General features: G+C 39.7%; 2 protein-coding genes across 9 annotated transcripts in view; one reads left to right on the top strand and one right to left on the bottom strand.

The window, feature by feature from the left end:
* The first annotated feature begins 838 nt into the window (after positions 1-838).
* Positions 839-2,546, top strand: LOC139994456 (uncharacterized). Its single transcript, XM_072017110.1, has 6 exons — positions 839-980; positions 1,182-1,220; positions 1,268-1,345; positions 1,428-1,585; positions 1,829-1,913; positions 2,129-2,546. Exons 4-6 carry the CDS (start codon positions 1,428-1,430, stop codon positions 2,324-2,326), a joined length of 441 nt encoding a protein of 146 aa, XP_071873211.1. The 5' UTR covers positions 839-980; positions 1,182-1,220; positions 1,268-1,345; the 3' UTR covers positions 2,327-2,546.
* Positions 2,295-21,489, bottom strand: part of LOC139994440 (uncharacterized) — a 47,974-nt gene continuing 28,779 nt past the window's right edge. For 4 of the 8 annotated variants that reach the window (XM_072017070.1, XM_072017074.1, XM_072017072.1 and 1 more), the window contains 7 exons: positions 20,420-20,750; positions 19,563-19,866; positions 19,074-19,361; positions 17,131-18,347; positions 16,051-16,449; positions 15,196-15,351; positions 2,295-15,092 (listed from right to left, as the gene is read on the bottom strand). In XM_072017070.1, the coding sequence (XP_071873171.1) occupies positions 14,936-15,092; positions 15,196-15,351; positions 16,051-16,449; positions 17,131-18,347; positions 19,074-19,361; positions 19,563-19,866; positions 20,420-20,750 (2,852 nt within the window). In that variant the 3' untranslated portion in view covers positions 2,295-14,935. Of the gene's footprint in view, positions 15,115-15,181; positions 15,352-16,050; positions 16,450-17,130; positions 18,348-19,073; positions 19,362-19,562; positions 19,867-20,419; positions 20,751-20,922; positions 20,993-21,489 lie in introns of those variants that run through there. The other 4 variants (XM_072017078.1, XM_072017076.1, XM_072017075.1 and 1 more) reach the window with 4 other exon arrangements.

The raw sequence follows: 21,489 nt of genomic DNA, 5'->3' as shown, positions 1-21,489 counted from the left end.
AATCTTTTGAACAAATTTGTAATTCTCGGTTGCGTTATTTTTGCATGCATCCTTTACGTAAAATTCTTTAATAACAATTAAGGCAATTAATACGTCGATTATTGGACCAAAGTCGCGTGGCTTCTCGCTGTGACAACTTTCTTTTCTTAAAAGTCCTCGAGCTAACCGACGCTCTTTGAAAGTCGTTGCTGGCGTCATCAGCGTTAAATCTTCGTTTCATTCTTCGAACCCAACCAGGTCAGTCGTCTCAGCAATCCTCTAAATTAGACGACAAATTTCGTTAAAAATTTCATTTAGCATCATACGCGAGAATCGTGTCGAGATCAAACGAGAACGATGATTCTCTTTCCCAAGTTGTCGTTCAACGAACCCACCACATTCATCAACCGATTAAATCGGTCGCCTTTTACACATTTAGCACCACGATTCTTAATCTCTTTGATTTGGAATAGAAATCAACATAAGTTAGGTGAACAGTGTAAATTTTCTTACCACAATCTCTTTTATTAACTAAGGTCGTTGATCCGTGTAATATCTGAATGACGTTTTCTTCCTCGATATTAAAAAATGAAGAAATCCAAAAATCTAAAAATTTGAAGATTCAAAGAATCGTAGTTAAATGTTGAACCTTCGTGAAAATCCTACTTGTTCCTTGAACCCAACTAGGTCAGCTGTCTCAGCAATTACTCGGTTTAAAGACATTCTGTTCCTGAGATAGGGAACAATGTGTCTGGAGATCTTCATGATAACAAAAATTATCTTCGCTTCTGCGACAACGAGGACACTGTGTGTTTAACGGGTGCAACCAACGGATAGGCGCGTGCGACGTTAAACAACGCGAAGAGATTCACAGTCCGTGACAGAAAGCAAGAAGAACAAACTGTTGGTTCCTTACACGAAACAGTGTGAATTAACGTGCAAAGACGGAAGGTTGCGAAATACGGAAGCTTGTTCGCGCGTTTATCGGTGATTCGTTGAAGGTGAGACACCTGTGACTCGAAAGTGCTTCCTATCAAGAAAACTCGAATTCTCCTGCATAGTTACAATTCCTTTGAAAATAGAATATACATTATTAATTAATTAATTTTTCTGTTGGCAAATCTTCTTGCAAACGATGCTCGAATCTTTGACGAGTTTCTTCTAAATTTACAATTTTTCTATTATAATTTATTTTCCTTCAGAATTAAATACGTTACCATTTGACGAAGTAGCTAAAAATAGTTACAAATATAAAAACATAAAAGTAGTTAAAAGTAGTTAAAAACAGTACCACAGATAAAAACTTTTACAAACCGTTGAAGTTATTTCTTTCAAAATTTATGACTTTTTTGAACTACCAAACGCGGTAGGCACTTTTTTTTTTAAAAGACGTTAAAAATGGTAACTGTGGATGCATTTCTGTAAACTGTCGATAAACCTTCTTACAGATGACGTTTAAATCCTTGATGAACTTTGGAGGCTACAAGGATTCTTATTATCCTAATGTAGATAGGTACCATAGTGGTCCTGGTGGTGGCTACCACCACAGCGGATCTGGAGGATACCATCATAGCGAATCTGGAGGATACCATCATAGTTCACGAGGGTGAAGAACGCTAATATCGATTAGAATTCTCGCGTTGCATAACTGGCAAAATCGTGGCATCTTGATACAAATGACAAAGAAATAGTTCTTTTACAAAAATATACGCTCTTTGATCGTTATTACTAAATTATCGAGATAATCAATTGTTAGTTAGATTGTCGTTAAATTATTATTATCATTATAACTATTATATTTGTATTATAATTATTCAGATAATTATCGTGGTGTTGCGAATATTTTCAGTGGCAAAGGCAAAGGAGGCGACAAGGGAGCTGCACTCAGTGCTCTAACGTTGCTTGCTTTTCTCTTCTTACTAAACATCATGCAGGTAACTTTTCTTCCTATCAAACTATCTGCGAATCTTCTTAGAAAAGTTTCCATCCAATTAATTCAGAACACCTAAAATGAACATTCCTTTGGTGACTAATTACGGTACAGACAGGACCATTATCTTTCTTTCTCCTCCTTTTTTTAAATATTTAATTTATCATATCGAAGAAAATGCTCTTTTACGCCCGACTTACCGATCTATGGTATTTTCAGCAATCGATGCAGGACCAGAATTCGATGATAACGACCACAGCGGCAACGATTGTTCTGCGTGACAACGATCAGCCAGTGGCGGTGGACGCGAAGGAGGAAAAGGAGAATGCTAAGAGGGAGGAGGCGAAGCGTGTCAGTAATTACAGGACGCCAGCAAAATCCAAGATCCAAAGGCTTAACAGTCAATATATTAAATGAAATCAGATTAGTACACAATGATTCAGTACAGAGTTAGTTGAAAGTAGATGAATTAAAATGAAGAACTTTGCACCGAGACCAGAATCGCAAGCTGTTCTCGTACACGTTTAACAATGTCATCCTTAAAAGATCGCCAGCATTGAAATCGTATTAAGATAATATTTATTGAATTCATTCTGTAACAATTCCATAAACAGACGTGCTTCGAAATATCGTATAAGTAGTATCATACGTTATTCTCGTAATTCACACTCCGCCATTATTTTTCCTCTTTGCCCTCTTCGTCTTTCGTAATTCCAATTTTCTTCTCTTTCTATATATACATATATATATACACATATTTATTTATTTATTTATTTATATCTTGTTCGTAATGTAATTCTTTCATTTGTGTATGTGTGTGTGTATATATATATGTATATAATAATAGCCGTATAATTTCTTTGAGAATAAACATACATATATACAGCGAAAAATGTCGATCTCTTTCTTTCGTTCTTTTCTTCTCTTTTTTTTCTTTCTTCTTTTTTGTTCATCCTCGAAATTTCTTATAATCGTTTTACGCGCGAACGAATTTGCGGATACGAACACGTTACTTCCGGTAAGTCGACGCGGAACTCAGTCGAAAGTTATCATATTTATAAGAATAGACTCTATAGGAATAAATAATTTGCTGTTTCTCAGAAAATAACAGGCTTAGAGCCGTCCGCGACGAAGCTTCTTTCCTACGGATTTCTTTTTTGTCTTTTACGCCACTTTTTTCCTATTTTTCTTTCTTCCTCCCTCGTTTCGTTTCTCTTCCCTTTTTCTTCTCTTCTTTCCATCTCTCTTTTTTTTCCTCGCGCCTAAAGAAAAAGATTCTTAGTACAGTTAACACCGAGCGGAGTTGTTTCTTCAATTTCCCTATTACTTTAAATAACAACGCGAATCGATCGTTTCCCATTGTCGGATCTATAAATATTTATTTTCTCGAATATTCCTTGCTTTTCTCTTCGTCACCTCGACGCTCCTTTCACCGCGATACGACGATGATCACCGCTTTGCGTGTAACTTCCGGTTCCTCAACGAGATGACTCGACCAGCGACGAGCTCTGAACAACCCACCAGAGGATCTTCAAGGTCGAATCTGAAGCGATTCAACCCAGATACGCCTAATTTTCCACAGAATAATTACAAGGTCACCGTGTTACTTTTTTTCTTCGAATAGTTCGAATCAAAGCGAACGTACAATAATTTGTTATTAATTGTTGAAAGCTATTATGGGTTAAACTCCATCTTATGCGAATTTTGTTTGAAGAGTATCGTCTCGTGATCGTACCACTCTAATTTTATTCGTAACCAACGCGAGAATAACATTTCCATTTTTATCTTTCATTTTCAATGTCGAATAATAATCATTATCGAATAATACCAAAAGATTGACTTGCGCTCTTTTTCGATTCGATTGGTTTCTAAACTAAAAGGAACATCGTTTCATCTGTGGTATAGTATTAACGTGATTTGTTTAAAAGGTAACTTAACGACGAATAACGTATTAATATATGGTGATAAATTAATAAAGAACGTTAACGTAACAATTTCATTAAATGGCGCAAGCGAAGGGGAAATTCAGACATATTTGCGTCAACGAATAATAGTAATAGCAGATAATTATAATAAAATCCTCTGAGATTACTACGAGGTGTACGAACACGGTCCAGTCAAACTTAAGCGACATCAGAAGATTTTTTCAGAGGAAAAAGATGGGGCAGAAGAAGCTCGTCGCCGTGTCGAACGATCTTACATTGAGAACCATTTGCCTTGGATTAACGTTGCAAAACGCGTGTATTCCCATCTATAGCTAACATTCCTGAACATTCGCGATATTTTTTAACAAACAGTTCCTTCCTTTCCTTTTTTTCTCTTCTTTTTCATAGATCTCTCGCCTCGTGGACGATTCCTTGGCCACGGAATTCCACAACTTCCGGTACACGCTGCTGCCTCCGGTCTCGCAACTTGCTGACGGCGAGAGAGCATACTACAGTCTAGTGTCTAGAGGAACGCGATGTTTGAAATGATTGAGCCACCCGTCAAAACACAAACACCATTTTTATTCTCTTTTTCCGTCCGGTTGCTTCCCTTTTTTCTTATCGCTTCCTTTTTCTCTCACACTCGCTCTCTTCTTTTTTCTTTTTTTTCGTTTCTTCTTAATTTCTCTCCTCTCTTGTCTCTTTCTCTCCCACTCTCTCATACCACGATTCTCTGCAGCGTCACCGCGACATGCGCTCTCCGATTCTTTTTTATTTACACAACATATTTTTTTTTCTTTAGAAACATCGAAATATCTCGGTAGACGTCCGCTAGTCGTCAAGTAGCTTAAAAAGTAATCGTGTAACGACGTGTATTGCTAAGGGAGGCTGGAGGGGTGGTTGTAATCGGGCTGCAACGCCCCAGTGAGTCTTAGGAGTTTCCCTCGAGGCTCCTGTACGCGTTCCAACACGTCGCGATGCGCGTTTTGGGTTTTCATGCGATTTAGCTTTCGCTTTCGCGCGTGTTACAGACCATGTAGTTCGATCACGGAAGCAACTTGTATCGATGCAGGAGTCAGAATTGCGCCTTGGTCGGTGAACAAGGCCCGATCGGGCGCAGCTTTCCACATATCGCAGAGGGTGGCAACGATACCGAACGTAATTTACGCTAGACTCTGATCGTTGTATTTTGTTTCTCGATGTTTGGCCGAACTTTATCCGACAGACGTTGAAAAGCAGAATCACGTAGACGCGAATAATTTCTACGATCGCTCGGTTCGTTCGTTGCTAGTTGCTTCGATAACGCGGAATTAGAAAATCCGTCGCTCTCGGTTAACCGTGTTTCTGGCCATTTCTTTTTAGTCTTCGATTTTGTATTCTTCGCGATCAACCTCCTAGTACCGATAACGACACTGGAATTGGGAAATGCTGGGACATTTTGAAATACGCGTTTCAAGTTCGGTATCGCGCCACGAACTGGAAGGAATCGATAATGCGGAGGTAAACCGAAGCAGATTACACGAAACTTAGGTGTCGATGCGTCGCAACGTGTTTCAACGCGCATAGGAGCCTTTACAACTTTTATATTCTTCCCGGTTTTTCTTCGTTTTCTTCTTTGTTTGCTTCCCACCGTTTGTTGGATCGGAAAAGCGTTTCTTCAATGTACTTTTGTGCAGATAATCTATACGGCAGAGGTTCGTTCGTTCGAACTCGTCTCCGTACTTATTTCGAATTATTGAAAGTTATTGGAAAAATGTCGAAACAATCGGAGAAGCTTTCGCTGTTCTCGAAACGAGACAGAATTAAAACACGTTCATTGAACGCACGAATCAAACGGCAGCAGATTGTGAAAAGAACGTCCGACGATAATTCGTATAGACTGCGGAGGTTGATGCGTTTGTAGAAAATTGAAAAATGGAAGAACGCACGTACGTTAAACGATTTATCATAGACAGACTCGTAGAAAATATACATACCGCCTATGTAGAGTGCATATCGTATGCAAAATATAAAAAAAATATTCAAAATATAGTACTCGTTGGCAATATAAAATTTCCATTACGTTGCTTGTGCTGACGAGGATAGAAATTTGCATCAACATCCACAGTCTAAATATCAAACGCGTATGCTTAAATATTGATACGATCGAACAATTTAATTAATATCGTAGAGTTGAAATATCCAAAGTGAAATATTTGTGAAACATCGAAAGCTTCGCGTTACTCGTCGTTAGACTGCGGATTTTTACGCGTTTACGAGAAATTGAAAAATCCAAAAAGTAAAAACTGCACGCCAAAGTAATACGCGGAAATGTAAGGAATATTCAAACGGAAGTTGTCGTGATTTTCTTTAATTCTTCATTTGCTTGCGTCGATAGAACCGCAAAACTGCACAAAAATCCTCAGTCTAATCGTTGGAATCGACGAATATCGCAGCGAACGTGTTGAAAATTCGATTAATTCGATCAATTCGATCAATACGTACGGCGAATAATTTAAATTACGCTGGAAGATTCTCTGGGGAGTAGAAGTTTCGTCTGCGTCGAGCAGACGATCTCCAGAATTTCTCATGTCTCTTTTCCTCGGTTCCATCGTTTCGACCGGGAAAACGCAAACGAATTGCGAAGCAAGAGTAGGAATATGAAAAGTTGCGGAAAACGGTGTTGCGGCGCCAAATCGCTAAGATTAAATCGCCGACGAAGGGTCCCAAGCTAAACATCAACATCTAAGAAAAGACTCGTTGATCGAGCGTCCTTCCGTAGACCTCGACGAACTAGCTGCTAACTGGCTAACTCGTTTAGCGACTCGTTTTAAGTTACTCTCTGCGCGCCAGTCACGCTTCTCTTCGTTCGAAGATAAAAGCGGAACGATTTGCTCAATTCCTACATGCGTATCGGAGAACTCGAAACGATCTCGTGTCATTTTGTGCACCGACTAACACTCTGACTGCCACGGTGGTCATTGGTGACCGGAGCGCTTCAACTTCTTACAATTGTAAAAATTGTATAAAAATTGACAATCAGGGCATTTTGAATATAACCGATAAATAGAAGATACTTTGAAACAAAAAGCGCCCCATTGAACGATTAAACATTTTTATTAGAACGTCGATAAAAAAAAAAAAAGAGAACAAATCTTGCATCTAACGGTGTACTGTGTTTGCACCCATATCTTTGAGGGGTAATCTACGAATATTATTATAAACACAGCTTAGAAAATAATCGTAAATGCTGCTTTATAGTCATATATATATGTCGGAGATGAAAGGACACCGGGGCCTTTTTTTCGAAATGTTTGGGAAGGTTCCCGATACTTTAGTCCAGGCTTTTGTTATAGCCGTACTTAAACAATAAAACTGAGAAATAGCTGTTTATGAATTAAGTCAATTATGATTGTCCGAATTTTATGACAGTAGGCTTGAGCTTGAAGTGACATAACCAGTTACTGAACGGAAGGGACGTGCACCTAACAGAGGTATAAAGTAATTAATTAAAAATACAGAGATTGACCTGAAGGATACAGAGAGATACGGAGAAGAGTATATAAGTGCAGTTCCATTTGGACCGGCTCTCAATCCGATAAGTTCGACTAGCCCAGTGAACACGTACATCGAGTTTCTAATCGTGATCGTCATCCCGTTGATCGTGTATTCGTTATCGAAGCTATACTCATCGTCACCGACATCTCAATTATTCACTTAGCGATATTAATTGTTAGTCTTTGCAATACATTCGCTTCAATAAATATCATCTGGTATACAACAACGATGAACAACTCGCAGAAAGATTCATTACACGTCCCGACTTACAACGTTACCTCCGACATATAATTGAAGTTAGAAGTGTGCACATACCTTACTATTATATATAGAACGAGCAAATACCGTTTACTAATATCTTGTACACGTTTCAACAATATATTCTGCACGTTTTGCTTGCGACGAAATGACGAATGCGAATGGTTTGTTGAAATAAACGAAGCCTTGTTATAATACGTCGCTATCGACTGTTACCAAGGCGCCACGGTGGTCACCCGTGACCACCAATAAGATAAACGGTCCATTAGGGAAGAACGTTGTCTTACATCGTCAATTTATTACTATTTTGCCATTATATGCTTTGAATAATAAAAATACTCCCGTGGCGTCCTGAGCGAAACGCGTGATTTTGGCGTGGCAGTCAAAGTGTCAACCAGATTCTGTCACACCGACGGTGAAGTAATAAAATTGCGGAGATCTCGGAGTTAAATTGCTTGGCAAACAACGATTTCTCTTTCCTCCAATTTTCTTCTATTTCTCGTTATTAAATGCAACTGAGATGCGTACATCTTGTTGCATTTCTCGTACTAAATGCAAGAAGAGACGCGTACATCTTCCACTTGCGTTTATCGCTTATGGGAAAACTTATGTTAAAAATTCGAGACACTGAGAGGAAAAATGGGCTACTTGATTAGGGAAGAACGAGAAAGAAGGAAAAAATAATCGCGTTACGTACGACAAATGCGATTGATGACGACTTGCTAGAAACATATCGCGTGTCCATTTCTAGCGTTTCGTAGGGAAACAGTTTTAACGATTCACCGGTACTTTGTAATTAAATAAATATCTTCTACTTTGTAATTAAATAAATATCTTCTATATTGTATTTGTCATCGCTCTATGGCGCTATAAAATTAGTTTGCAAGTTGCGGTATCGTTTTTAGGAACATGAAACGGCAAGGGTAAATTATGATTGTTGAAGATAAATATATATTAATAGTATTACATGTAAGTTTACTATATGTAATATTATAAATATATATCGTATCAATATACGAATTTACGAAGCAATTATACATTTGGTAAGTTTACGCAACACGAAGAAACCAGCGAAGAAATATTTGTTGCGTGTAAAGATTCGAATATCACGAAATGTGGACGCGTCATGTTTCTACAGCAAGTCATTCACTCGAGACATTGACAATAAAAATGGTTGAAGAAAAAAGAAGATATGCATAACGATCTACGTGGAGAGATGTATAATCTCGTTGCGGATTGTCCAAAGAAACGCGCAAAGGTCGATCGACGACCACCTTTAAATAAAATTGTACGAATTTGAATTCTACGAATAGCGGACACGAGAGATCACGAGATGGAGCTGCGAAGAAAATATCACGAAGAGACACGTTTCTCAGCTTCTTCGCGTATTCGAACGAACGTTGTTCCGCAATTGAACACAGCCTACTAGCATAATCGTACTAATGGGAACGTATCTTACGCGGCGAAAAATTCGACGACGAGCCGAGGAATCTTCGTTTCTTTTGATCCCTCTCCGAAGAAACTTGACACAATCTTTCAGAGTTCTCCGATCAGAGTACGCTACGTTATCGCTAAATTGCGATCGGTACAGCTAATTGGTTCCTGCTAACTGGTTTGGTTAATCGTCGATTAACAAGGCAAAGGAAAGGTACGAAAGAGCCGAGCGATCAATTTCAGCGGAAACCTTTCTTCTTCTTCTTCTTCTCTTCAATTATCGTCTCGCGGCAATCGCTACTTACCCTAAAACCTGATTTACAATGGTTCACGAAAGTATTTGAACGTTTATAGAGATCTTCTATAAATATATCGTCCTTCTTATGCCAACAACATCATGAATACGCGATTCAACAGATCGTAGAAACTCGCGATCGAATGTAAAATTATTGGACACGTCTGAGGATAATAAAGTTTACGATATAATTAATTACGTTGTTGTATCACGTTTGTTACAACTACACCGTGGACCAGAATCTTCGTGTTTACGAACATAATCGAGAAAGTAGAAAGGAGATTCCTTTAAAGGAGATTTGTTGTACTTGTTAGAAATTACAAGACGTAGCATAATATTCTTTGGATAACTTATATATTTTTGTATAATATCGTATGAATTCTACGCGCCTCTGCGTCTTTAGATCTCGCATAAATGCGCGGGAAAATCCGCGATCTAGTTATGACGCTCATCTCTTTACATTTACGTAGCTAAGAGCATGAAGAAAGACCATGAACGACAAAATGAAAGCATACACGGTATTTTTGGTTTTGGCATAAACGGGACGATATTACGCGCGTCATGTCAAAAACATCTTGAAATTTCATTAGCATCGACCTGGCTATCGCGCGATTACGCTGGTCAAAGTTGACAAACACCAAGAGTTTTATATTTGCGCGTGATAACGAGCGGAGAGACGCTTGGTAAAAATTGTAAAAGTTATTTGCAAGAGTTTTAGATTCAGATATAACACACACATATAATATGTACATAAGAGCGTTTTATAATATGTGTTCAAATACATTCGCGACTCACTATATCCCACGCGATCCATTCCATTAAATAAGACTCTTTCGATTAACGAGGATCGAACAACTTTACAATTACTTCTATTACCTTGTACTCTTCAATTCGACATCCACAGAACAGAATCTTTCTGCAATGTTGCGCTCTTTCTAACTCGATGAATCATCCGACTCGAAGATTTGAAATTAGTCGTAGCGAACAATTTGGACGAGCGAAGAAGCGCTCGCTGAAACAACGAAAATATCGAGGCTTTAGGAAGCTTGGATGATCGAGATCCATCGTCCGAAAGAAACAATTCGCCTGACTTTCATAAATATCGGGACAGCCGTCGATCTCACGCGAAATAATCCGGTTACGTCATTCTGCAAACGATTGATCAGTCAGAATGTGAGATAAAGATTGGCAATGATTAGGAAAAATTTGTTGAAGTCACTCGTGGAGAGGGAAATGACGGTAATTTGATTTAAATCTCGTTGAGACAGTTTCAACTAAATCTAATGTTTAACATTAGAACTACCACATCACTCAGATTGACTGGTTTCACAATTTTATTTAAAAATTTCTACTTCGTGTTATATTTTTCCCGCAATGATCTGATGACTTTCGCAACGATAACTAAAAGAATAATACAATGAATTTTATTTTGTTTTTTATGTATTCAAACTGAAAATAATTTTGTATGGAGGCTACTTATACCAATAGCAGTAAAAATACTTGGTACTTGTCAAAGTGTAAAAGGGTCCTGCGATCTGTTTATCGAACCCCAATCAACCAGTTTTCTCGTTTCGTACAACTTGCCACACGTTTTTAAAATTTGTACTGCGTATCATGCGATATGACGATATCAGTTATCAGGAAAATTCCAAATCGATCGATAGATCGCTAGATGCTAACGCTAGAAATACCACACCGGTGAAAACGACTGGTTCTACAATTTTATAAATGTACCAACCCTCGTTTAGCGATCATTTTAGGGATCGTCGCTAATAATACTAAAAATGTACTACATAACATTGAATTGCTTCTGTAAGAAAGTAATTGTTGAAGTGGTCGCCACTTCTAAGAAAACTCTACATCTGGTCTGTAGTTTTCTCAAGCACTGAAGCCGTCGACAGCGCATAGACAAAAGACTGCGTCGAAGGCAAACCATAAACGGTACACATGCAACATAGGCTTCAGGGTTTTTCAGTCATAGAGTAACACTGCTAGCGTGCGGATTTGGACCAGCTCATATTGTATTCCAAAATCTGTACTTACACTTTAATATTCAAAATAAATATATATTTTCTACCTTACAATTTATTCACGCGTTCCTTTGTATTCATATACATCCAATAACCTTAACAGTAATAAATGGACAAATATAAAAGTATTCTATTATTACGTATTTTTCAAAGACCAGTCATTTTCACTAGTTTTGGTAGAAATAGCTTCGTGTTAACTATCGGTAGTTCTAGTGTTAAGGAAAAAGGTTCGACTTAATATTTGAGAAATTCGTGGAAATCCGCTAAACGAATTTGTATCGTTAAAGGAATATATAAAATAAAAAAGAAAAAATTCAGCAAATGCAATGGACAATATAACAGTACAAACATCAAGTTTCATCAATGTATCGTTTGTCAATGATGAGATTCTTATTTCGACGTAGTTGAATGTTCTGCGAATTAGCAATCGCTTTGGATCGCAAGTGTCCAAATTAAGCAAAATTTCTAACATGTTGCAAACAACGTTGCGACGATTTTTCTCACAGTTAAATTTTGTAATAAACGTGTCCCGACATTTACGAACGGGCCTGTATCTGTTGTAGCCAACATGGATCTCGAAAATAAGTTACTCGAGTGACGAAGCAACCGAAAGAAACACTGTAACATCAAGGAAAACGCAATCAGATCGATTCTGTGGTTCGTGGTCGGTTTGATTTCGTCGTGCTTAAGCTCCTAAACACTTACACGTTCGCTTCTCACTGTTCAGCAGCCATAGGAGATCGTCGTATTCCTCTGTCAAACTAGCTGACTTCGAAGAGTTTCATTTCTGATATTCGAAGCTCGAAGGTGAATTCTTTCCGAGGAATGAGACTTTTTCAAATGGATATGGAAATGATATGCACCACAGGGTGCATCGATGCGAATGCACACGCGTTTATCACACACGCACACGCATAAATGCGATCACAATCACGTTCATCTTAATACTGATAGAACGATCTATCGATAATGGACGCATCATATGCGTCCGATGAAATTGTCCGAACGTTCGTTTCCTTCGATTCTCGTGTACGATTGATCACCGCGGATCTTTACGCGGAGATTCACATTTCCGAGAATATAATTAGGAAAATAGAATGCAGGTAGAAAATTGTTTGATCCGGCAAGTAGCATACGGAGAACCGTACTTTTGCATATTCTGTGTATGTTTCCACGTTACGCGTACACTGTGCAATCTTGCGCTTTCGAATTTCCTACAAACGCGTGAAAATCCGTAGACTGTCAGTCGCATTCAGTTTCAATAGAATACGTCGCGTACACGAAAGTCGAGAGAATCGCGATAAGAACAATCGCTCGCTGTTCGAACGTTCGACGATATTCTTGTAATTCTCTACACCTGCGGAGGTACTTACGGACTTAGGTCTATCTACATGATATGATGAAGCATCGAAGTAAGCTTGCTTCGTGACACGAGATCCCCTCTGTCAACGTCACGCATCGACAAAATAATACTCTTCCGACTATCTCTGTTCGGTGTACAAAACGTTGCGGGGCTCGTTACGACGAAGTTGGCCGATGATATTCGAGAACACGCGTTGGTGATTCGAGCTTCGAGGTCCCCTGTGCTTTCACAGTGATCTAAACGCGATCGTTAAACTACTTTTCAGCCGGAGATCCATCGAAAAACGGACTTAAGCTGCGCTATGTTAAATTCAAAAGTATTTGCTTCGATACGTATATTACTGTCCAAGAGTATAATATTTGTTGGACACTTTCACGTTACTGACCGTGGATATACAATACTTATACACACTTCAAATAAAACTCTCTGATCTAATTTTCGCTAATCTTATCTCCAACGATCATATACAATATACATTATAGTACATATATAGTACATATTAACAGAGATAGTTAATATTGGTTGTTCCCCGTTAAATAAATAAATGAAAGAATTATGTAACTGTAGCTGAATAAAAATTAATTCCGTACAGCGACTGTAAATGTTCCAATCTGTCTGAATCAATCCAATATTGTGTACTCTATCGTTTCAGAGTGATCGATCGATGATATTTCTACAATTTTGTACAGATCTTACGAAATGTTATTCATCGAAAATACGTTCGGCTGTTAGAACATTGCGGGAATACTCTTTGCTTTAGTCTGAATTTGATCATCGCAAGAAGCAACGAATAAATCATACAGAGTAGTTGTTTCATCTTAGCTTCGAAAGTACAAATTACAAATAGAAATCTTTCGATCACGTTGCAGTTTCGGTAGTACACGTATCGAAGGAAATATCTTTGAACTGAACGTAACATGACGCGGCTTAGTTTAGCTTTCAAGCAGATCTGCAGCTTGCTGTTTATTTCTCCAGCGTCTAAGCTGGTAGATATCGACTACTTTCAATTTCGAGCGCGACGAAGGACCTCGAGGAGCTTCGACGATCAAAAATGCCTTTTCAAAGTCACTGTTCGCGAATAGATCTCCAAGAACCACGTTCTTGTCTGTCGTGAGGAAGCATTTGGTCAACACGCGCGCATCAGCAAGCATGCCTTTGCCCTCGTTTCCAAGGTATAATACGCGAATCTAGTAACGAAGGAACGAACGAGTTCTCGTGGAAGGTACGCAATTAGACTAAAAACGTTTCTCGAACGAATGACCGTTACAAGGTATGTACAAGTGTGTATATGTGTTCTCGTGTATATGTATTTGTGTATGTTAAACGATATAGCGAGAAATGCGGCGGAGCGTTTCCGTGACGCGTTTTTCGTAAAATCGACTACGAAGCGCCGTTAAACAGCAGTGACGTTCGATGTTCGACCGTGTTCAACCTTGAAGAAACAAGTACAGGATAGCCTTGACTCGTAGTCAACGACGAGAAAAGTCGAGGGAAATTTCAACGATATACACTCCCATTCGTAAGTCAGTATCGGAACTAGTAGAAAAATTCCAACCGATTTCATCGTTTTCTTAACAATATAGATTAATCGTCGCTAACTGATCCGTTTCGCATAAAACCAGCAGGCGTCCGAACACTTATGAACGGGAGTGCACATGTACATATCGATCTTCGCTCGCATCCTTTGTAAAATCACGCGTTACGAAACGTACAGACACTTTGAAACGCGTTACACGCGACGTCTATCGTACAACGAACGACTCTGTCGCTTCGAATCCGATTCGTATCTTCTCTTGATCCGTCTCAGTGAGTACGCGCAGCTTCAAAGTCGATACACGCGTGTAACTTATACGAGATGTTACCGCAATGAAACGAGCGTACAACTCCGTTATTGGAATTGACACATATCAGAGAATTGTGAGACGTTTGCGATCTTGCGAGGAGAATGAGTTCAATAAAAAAGCGTTTCACAGAAGGAAAGAAAGAGAGAGAGAGAGAGAGAGCGAGCAGAGTTGATTCGTTATAAAGATAAACGACGCGATTCTTTTCAAGTGGATCGACGAAAGGAGGAACGAGAACTCGGCTCGAGAACAGTTCCAACAAGGAGATAATTTCACTTTTTTTTTTGTTTGTTTTTCTTTGAACAGGAGGATAATAAGGCGAGGCGTGCCGTGAAAAAAACTATTATTGGTGCAGGGTCTCGTCAGTCTCGTCCTGGGATACGATACTGGACCGATTCGACCTAACGTCCAGATCCATGCTGAACGGCTTCGTCAAGCACGTGAACAACGGTTGCGTCGTGTTCTCCTCGATGCTCAGGCTACACTCCAGCGAGCTGTCACTGAAAATATAGAAACAGACCTCTACTCATCACTAGCGTCTTCGACGATTGTTCTACGAGAGCAATACGACTTTGATCGACGATCGTACCCGGGCGCATTTACCTGACGATACTGGCACGGTCCATAGACGTCGACGTAGGCACCGTACAATTGTCACCGTTACAAGGACGTTCTCCGTTGCTGCTGCAAGAGGAAGAAGTCCTTGTCGCGGACGCTTCCTTCATCGACGCCCTTCGAGATTCTTCATGGCACTCGCACCTGTTTCGTAACAAAATTTACAGTTAATAGCGTTTCTTCATTGGCCATACTTTGAGATTATTCGTATGTCATATAATTATTTAATTTAGAAATTTGATTTGTCAAGTCGATTACGTTTAATCTTGGCCGTTTAATTTATTATTATCCGAAGATTGTTCAAGAATATACATACGAAGATCGATCAAAGACATTTTCGAGGCTGTCCTACGCGATTCACTGGTGAGATTTTACGAGCAACGAATAAACATGATCGACGTTGATACATAAATCCGGTACAAGTAACGAGTAACAAATTATCATTCATAGATAACGATTAGTATAAAATGACAAAGACAAAAGTATTGAAATTAATTACGAATATACCTAACAAGTATTTTCATGACTTGTAACGTCTAGTGGATGATAAAATTCTAGCTACAACCAAGTTCCACCTGTTAGGTTGTCCCAAGAGTTTCTTTTCCTTCATAAGGAAATAATAGATGCACATTTTCTGTTTTATATCATTTTATCGAATCATGAACGACCCACTTTGTCCCAGTAAAACGACAAATCTTCTGCATCTATTATTTTCGTATAAAACTTCCATAAGAAACTTTTTGGCCTAACAACCTAATATTTAATTAGCTTTATAAAAGCACGAGTTTGCGTAAAAATCTGCCAGTATGTTCTCCATCATCTACTCAACAAGAAGGAACGCACCTGCATTCCTCCGGTTGAACGTAGCTATATCCACCCGATTTCACCTCGTCCTCAGGTCGAGGGATCGTCTGGATCCTTTTCGGCGCTTTCCTCTTCTCGGGTATCTCCTCGAAGTTGATCCAGTTGCTCGGCCTAGCAGTGGCCCTCGGTGGCAGTGGAGGAGGACTCGGCGATTTACCTGCGTTCTTCCGTCCCCCGTCAGGCACTTTGCCTGCGAATTCCATAAACGTGTTGGCCGCGTGCTTCCGCGGACTTTTCAATTTAAAGCTATCTTCTCGCGGCAATGATATCTTCATCTTCTCAACACGACGCTCGTCGAGGGACGTCTGCATCACAAACTCGTCGAGCAGCGTCGGGTTTATCGGCGTCGTTGAACGCGGCCTCTCGATTGGTATCGTTCTGGACGTGAATAACGTTATTAATTTGGTATTGTTATTGAAGATAAGACTCATGGTCGCGATACAGTTCTGTTAAAAAGTCTTTGGACATTTATTCGGTGTAAAAGATCTTCCTACGAAAGCGTTTGGAGAAGATCGTGAATTTCACTTATTATTATATTCGTAGAACTTTGAATTTTTTTCTTAAATTTAGAACTCTATTTTCGTTGAAAAATGTGTTGGATTGGCAACTAAGTGATTGCGGATTTTGTCAATACCACCTAATGACAAAATCTGTAATCACTTAGTTGCCAACCCAGTAGAACTTGGAAATGTATTTCCAAGTGTAGAATTTAGAGGTTTGTTTAAAAATGTAGAGCTTGGAAATTTACTCTTAGAATCTAGAATTACATTTCGTTAATGTCGTTGATACATTAGTAGCGTGTACTTTCTGAATCATTAAATATCATTTCCTCGTGTCTTTATGATACACTTGACTTCTTTTTATTATATACTTAGCTTCTCGCTGTTTTTAAGCAAACCTTCCAATATTTACGAACGTAATTGTCTCAGGACTTCTGAACAGGGCTGTGAATAAACGGATAGTGAATCGCAACATTGCAGACATCGTGTGAAACAAAAGAGAAAGAAAAGTACGCTCCAATCAGCGAGCAGTAACAGCACAATTGTAAATAACACTTACCTTACTTCCTGAAGTCGTTGTTTCACAGGCAGGATCGGCACAGCCACGCTTTTCTCCAGGGGTAGGGTGGTGGGTACATAAGGAAGATCCTCTTCGAAGCTCTCCTCGTAGAACAGTCCCTTCCTCTCGTCAGGCAATTCCTCGGCAAGTTTCTCCACCTTGTTCCTAACAAACTCGATCTCCGAGTCTCTCTCCGACTCCGAACTATTATGATCCAGATCAGAGATCACGCTTGGTGTCTTCACCAGTCCATCCACAGTCTTCGTTCCGTCATCCAACAAGTCTGGCCTCTTTTCCACTGTTTTAACCGGCGCGTGTTCCCTCGTTTCAACTTGTTTCTGTTTCTGCCTTGAAACGTCTTCCTCGACTATCTCGGTTGGTTCGACAGGTTGTTGCAGCTCTTTGCTTTTCCTTTTCGGCTTCGTAGCTTCCTTCTTTCCTATCGAGTCTTTCGACGAACTGCTGGATATTCGATGGTCCGCAGGAGGTTTGCTATCGATGGACGACGACGATCTCACAGCGGTTTCGCTGCTTTTCCCGTGGCTACTCAACTTTGAGTCCTTCGAGGAGCTCCTCGAGATCTCAGAATCCTTCGAACTGCTCTGCGTTATGATCTGGCTGGTCTGGCTGTCCCGCGAGTATGGCCTCGACGTAGTTTCGATCAAAGCTTCGGTTTTTATCCTCGTCGTGGGTGGATAATGCTCTATCGACACTTCCGTTACGATGTTTCCGGTTCGAGGCTCCGATTCGTACTCGTCCAGTAGCTTGGTAGGCGTTTCCAGTGGTATCGACACGCTCTCCGAAGGCAGAGCCTCCTCGTAATTCCTGTCATCCGCGTGTAGGCTTATGAAAATCGAGTCGTCCTTGCGACTCTCCTTTTCAGCGTTAAAACGAAACTCCACGTGGCCTATGCTTTCTAAAGACGGGTGTCCTCCGGAACTATCCAACTCCGTGCCACAGGATGCCGCTATCGCCTCGTCATAACTCTTCTTTCTCTCGCGTTTCTTGAACAGACTCAACGTCGAGGAGAACACGCCCTTGTTCTTTGAGTCCTTTTTCAAACTGCCAGACCCTTTGTCCAAGGTCACTCGCTCGCGCGATTTCGATCTGCTACGCAGACTTTCCGTGGTGTCCTTGATCTTCGAGGTGAGGCTACGACGTGGTTTTGTGCTCGGAGACGGCGATTCTGGGCTCAACACACTGCTGTCTGTACGGGCCTTAAAAGTTGAACACGCGGTGGTCAAGTACATGCAGTGTCTTTTGTTCGAGATTCTTCTCGATTAAGCTAGCGGATCTTCTACAAAGACAAAGCCAGGAATCCAGGTGTGGACGATGTGTGAAGCGTACAAGCCTAATTTCTACTATACGCGATCTGTGCCGAAAGGTAACCGAACTACTTCAGCCAATAACGTCTCTGCTTAACGAGACTCCTGCCATCGAGATACACGCGGATTCTTCTCTCTTACTTTGCCAACAAATGCAAAATGCAAGTATTTTGATATATATATCGGAACAATTGCTTCAAAACATCGATATTTGTGCTATATTCTCGACGTTACGACGCAAGAATATTCTTTCTCTACTCTTCGTTCTTCATCTCTTTGTCGTCACTAGGATCAAACGCCAATACAAACTAAAAAATCTACTGTATCTAGTAGAACGTTCAAGTTCCATGTTTATCTGCAACGTACAACCAATGTTTCGTATAATCCATACAAACTTGCAAACCTGTCCCTAAAAACATATATTTCCGTTACTCTACTGTTACTTAATTGCTAGTTACCCTAAGTAAGCATAAAATAAAAACGCTTCTTGCCGGAAGCGTTGCCTGTGTCTCGTTACTTTTCGAAAGTTCGGTCATCTTTTAGACAGATCGTGTGTATCAAATACATAATAAGCATTCGCTGTTAATACGAACTACGAACACGGAAACACGAGGGTACCTTGAACAGAGAGGCGAAACTGCTCTTCCTGGAAACGGAAGAGGGACTGGGTGTACGCGAACCTTCCAGATCGCGAACTTTCTGATGCCTTGGTAGCTTCGGACTACCGGTCACGCTACTCGTTGTTGGAGTGGTCTGTACGATTTCTTTAAAGTTCTGCGCTTTTTTCCTCTTGTCATTGAAGTCCAAGGTCGCTGGCTTTTGTACCTCTTGCGCTTGACTTCTCACCAACTGCTGCTGCGACGTCGTTGTACTTGGCGATTCACCTGACTTCTTCACCACTGGTACCTTCAATATCCACGTACAAAACGTAGGTATAATATTGCAGAAATAATATTGTAAATTAATTTTTCGTTCATATGTGAAAAATTATCGGTGAAACATTTTTTGGCAAAAAAAAAAAAAAAAAAGAAAAAGGAAGATGAAAGAAGAAAGGGAGCGGTACGAGTTTGTTCAAAAAACCAGCCCTTGTTGTCGATTAGAGTTTACCTGTATATTAACCTTCTCCAAGAATCTTTTCGTGATCTCCACTTCTCTCTTGAAGATCTCCTTTCTCTCTTCTCGTCCTCGTCTCCTAGGTTTATCCAGAGGATCTGGTTTCAAGTTTCCATCTACCATCGATACTTTTATACTGTCTGGAATCAGTGCTTTTGTCGTGTCTGCTTCTCGTTTCAGCAGGATCTTCTCCAGATCGTCGGTCTCTGGTTTCGACGGTTCTATCAAGTTGTCTGCCAGTGTAGGTTTGCTTCCGCAGAACGACGTTTCCAGTAAACATTTGTGCGGACTCGGCGACCTGATAATTAATTACGATATCGATTAATTTTCGTTATCATCCGTACATACAAATTACGGAAATTCCCTCTCATCCCACAACTACCACAACGCCACTCGACAGTCTTAGAACAGTTGTCACATCTGTTTCAAAATGGAAGAAAAGTTAGGCAACGTCGCGCCTACTTGTCGCAATACTACAATCTGGGTATTTAACAAATTTCGATTTTAACCTTCAGGAAATAAATAAACTTCGATATGGAAATATCCAAGAAATGGGCGTTCATGGAGTAGTGTTTCGTGTTGCTTTCAATGCAAAGTAAAGTAACACATATTCTGCAGTTGGTAACTTAATAAGTCAAAATTAACTATGACTTCTTACGTGTGTACAACAAAAGATACAAAGATACACTTTGAATGAACATAACACGAACAATTTTCTCAATTATACAAAATAAATCAAATAACTACACATCATAACGCATTTAGTGGCTGAAAGAAAATTTTCTTTATAAAAGTAGAAATTTGCATAAACGTGGGCGGTCGTTGCAAGAACGAGCAACTGATTAATCTACCTGGACGACGTGGCAGAGACAACGGAAAGTTTGCCAGAGGCTCCTGAACCTTGGCTACCCACGGAGGATAGTCTAGACGTTCTTCCACTGATGTTCAATAGGACGATTTCCGAGCAATTGCTGTCCTTCCTTTCTCTGTCTAATTGTTTGCCGCTATAATCGGACATGGAGCCATCCTCCTTTCGCCTCTTCGCCAATTTCTTCGATTCTCTTTTCAGATCTTGCTCGTGAATGGGATCTTGCAAGTCGAGCTCCTCCGTCGACGATCTTAGATCCTGGGCGTCCTCTTTGTAGCCCAGAGTCAGCTTGCAGCCAGGTGGAGGTTCTCCGCCTAGTAATTCGACATCTTTGTTATTTATGTTACAATCTTTTCGTGAAAGTGGATATCGATACAGTCTCTACCATAGAATAATTTTCTAACATCTAAATTTTAACTTATCTAGCATTTAACATTAACGAGTATAAATAAATTACGACGTATAAATTCTAACGATCAGTTCTACCAGAATCGAAAACTACTATACAGGGACCGATAGGATAACACGTGTAAACAGGCATAAGGCAACTCCTTGCGAAAAAATAGGAAGAAAATATTGGGTTGGTAACTAAGTGATTGGGGATTTTGTCAATACCACCTAATGGCAAAATCCGCAATCATTTATTTGCCAATCCAACATATAAAATCGGTATCGATAAACCTTTTAAAAGAAACGAGTTTGTAGATGATAAAATAAATGAAATTTTACAAGCTATAAATTATCCAATAAGTTCTACTAGAATCGAAATTTACTATACAGGATTTGATAGAATAACACGTGTAAACAGGCATCCTTATCAAAAAATAGAAACTTTTAGGGGAAAGATAGGAATCTTCTTAACTGGAACGTGTCTATAAATGATAAAATAGATGAAATATAAGAAACTACGAGTCACCAAATTATCCCGTCTGAGCTAAAATTGTAAAATTATTGATACTGATATTACCAGCTATCGATAAATCATCTCATATATTTAATATGCACAAATGAAATCTAGCGAATCATAAACCATCCGATAATCCTATTTAATAC

This window comes from Bombus fervidus, chromosome 14 (assembly GCF_041682495.2).
Source record: "Bombus fervidus isolate BK054 chromosome 14, iyBomFerv1, whole genome shotgun sequence".
NCBI classification, from domain to species: Eukaryota; Metazoa; Arthropoda; class Insecta; order Hymenoptera; family Apidae; genus Bombus; species Bombus fervidus.
The sequence above is the reverse complement of the archived record's forward strand: the minus strand, read 5'-3'. Positions and strand labels throughout refer to the sequence as shown.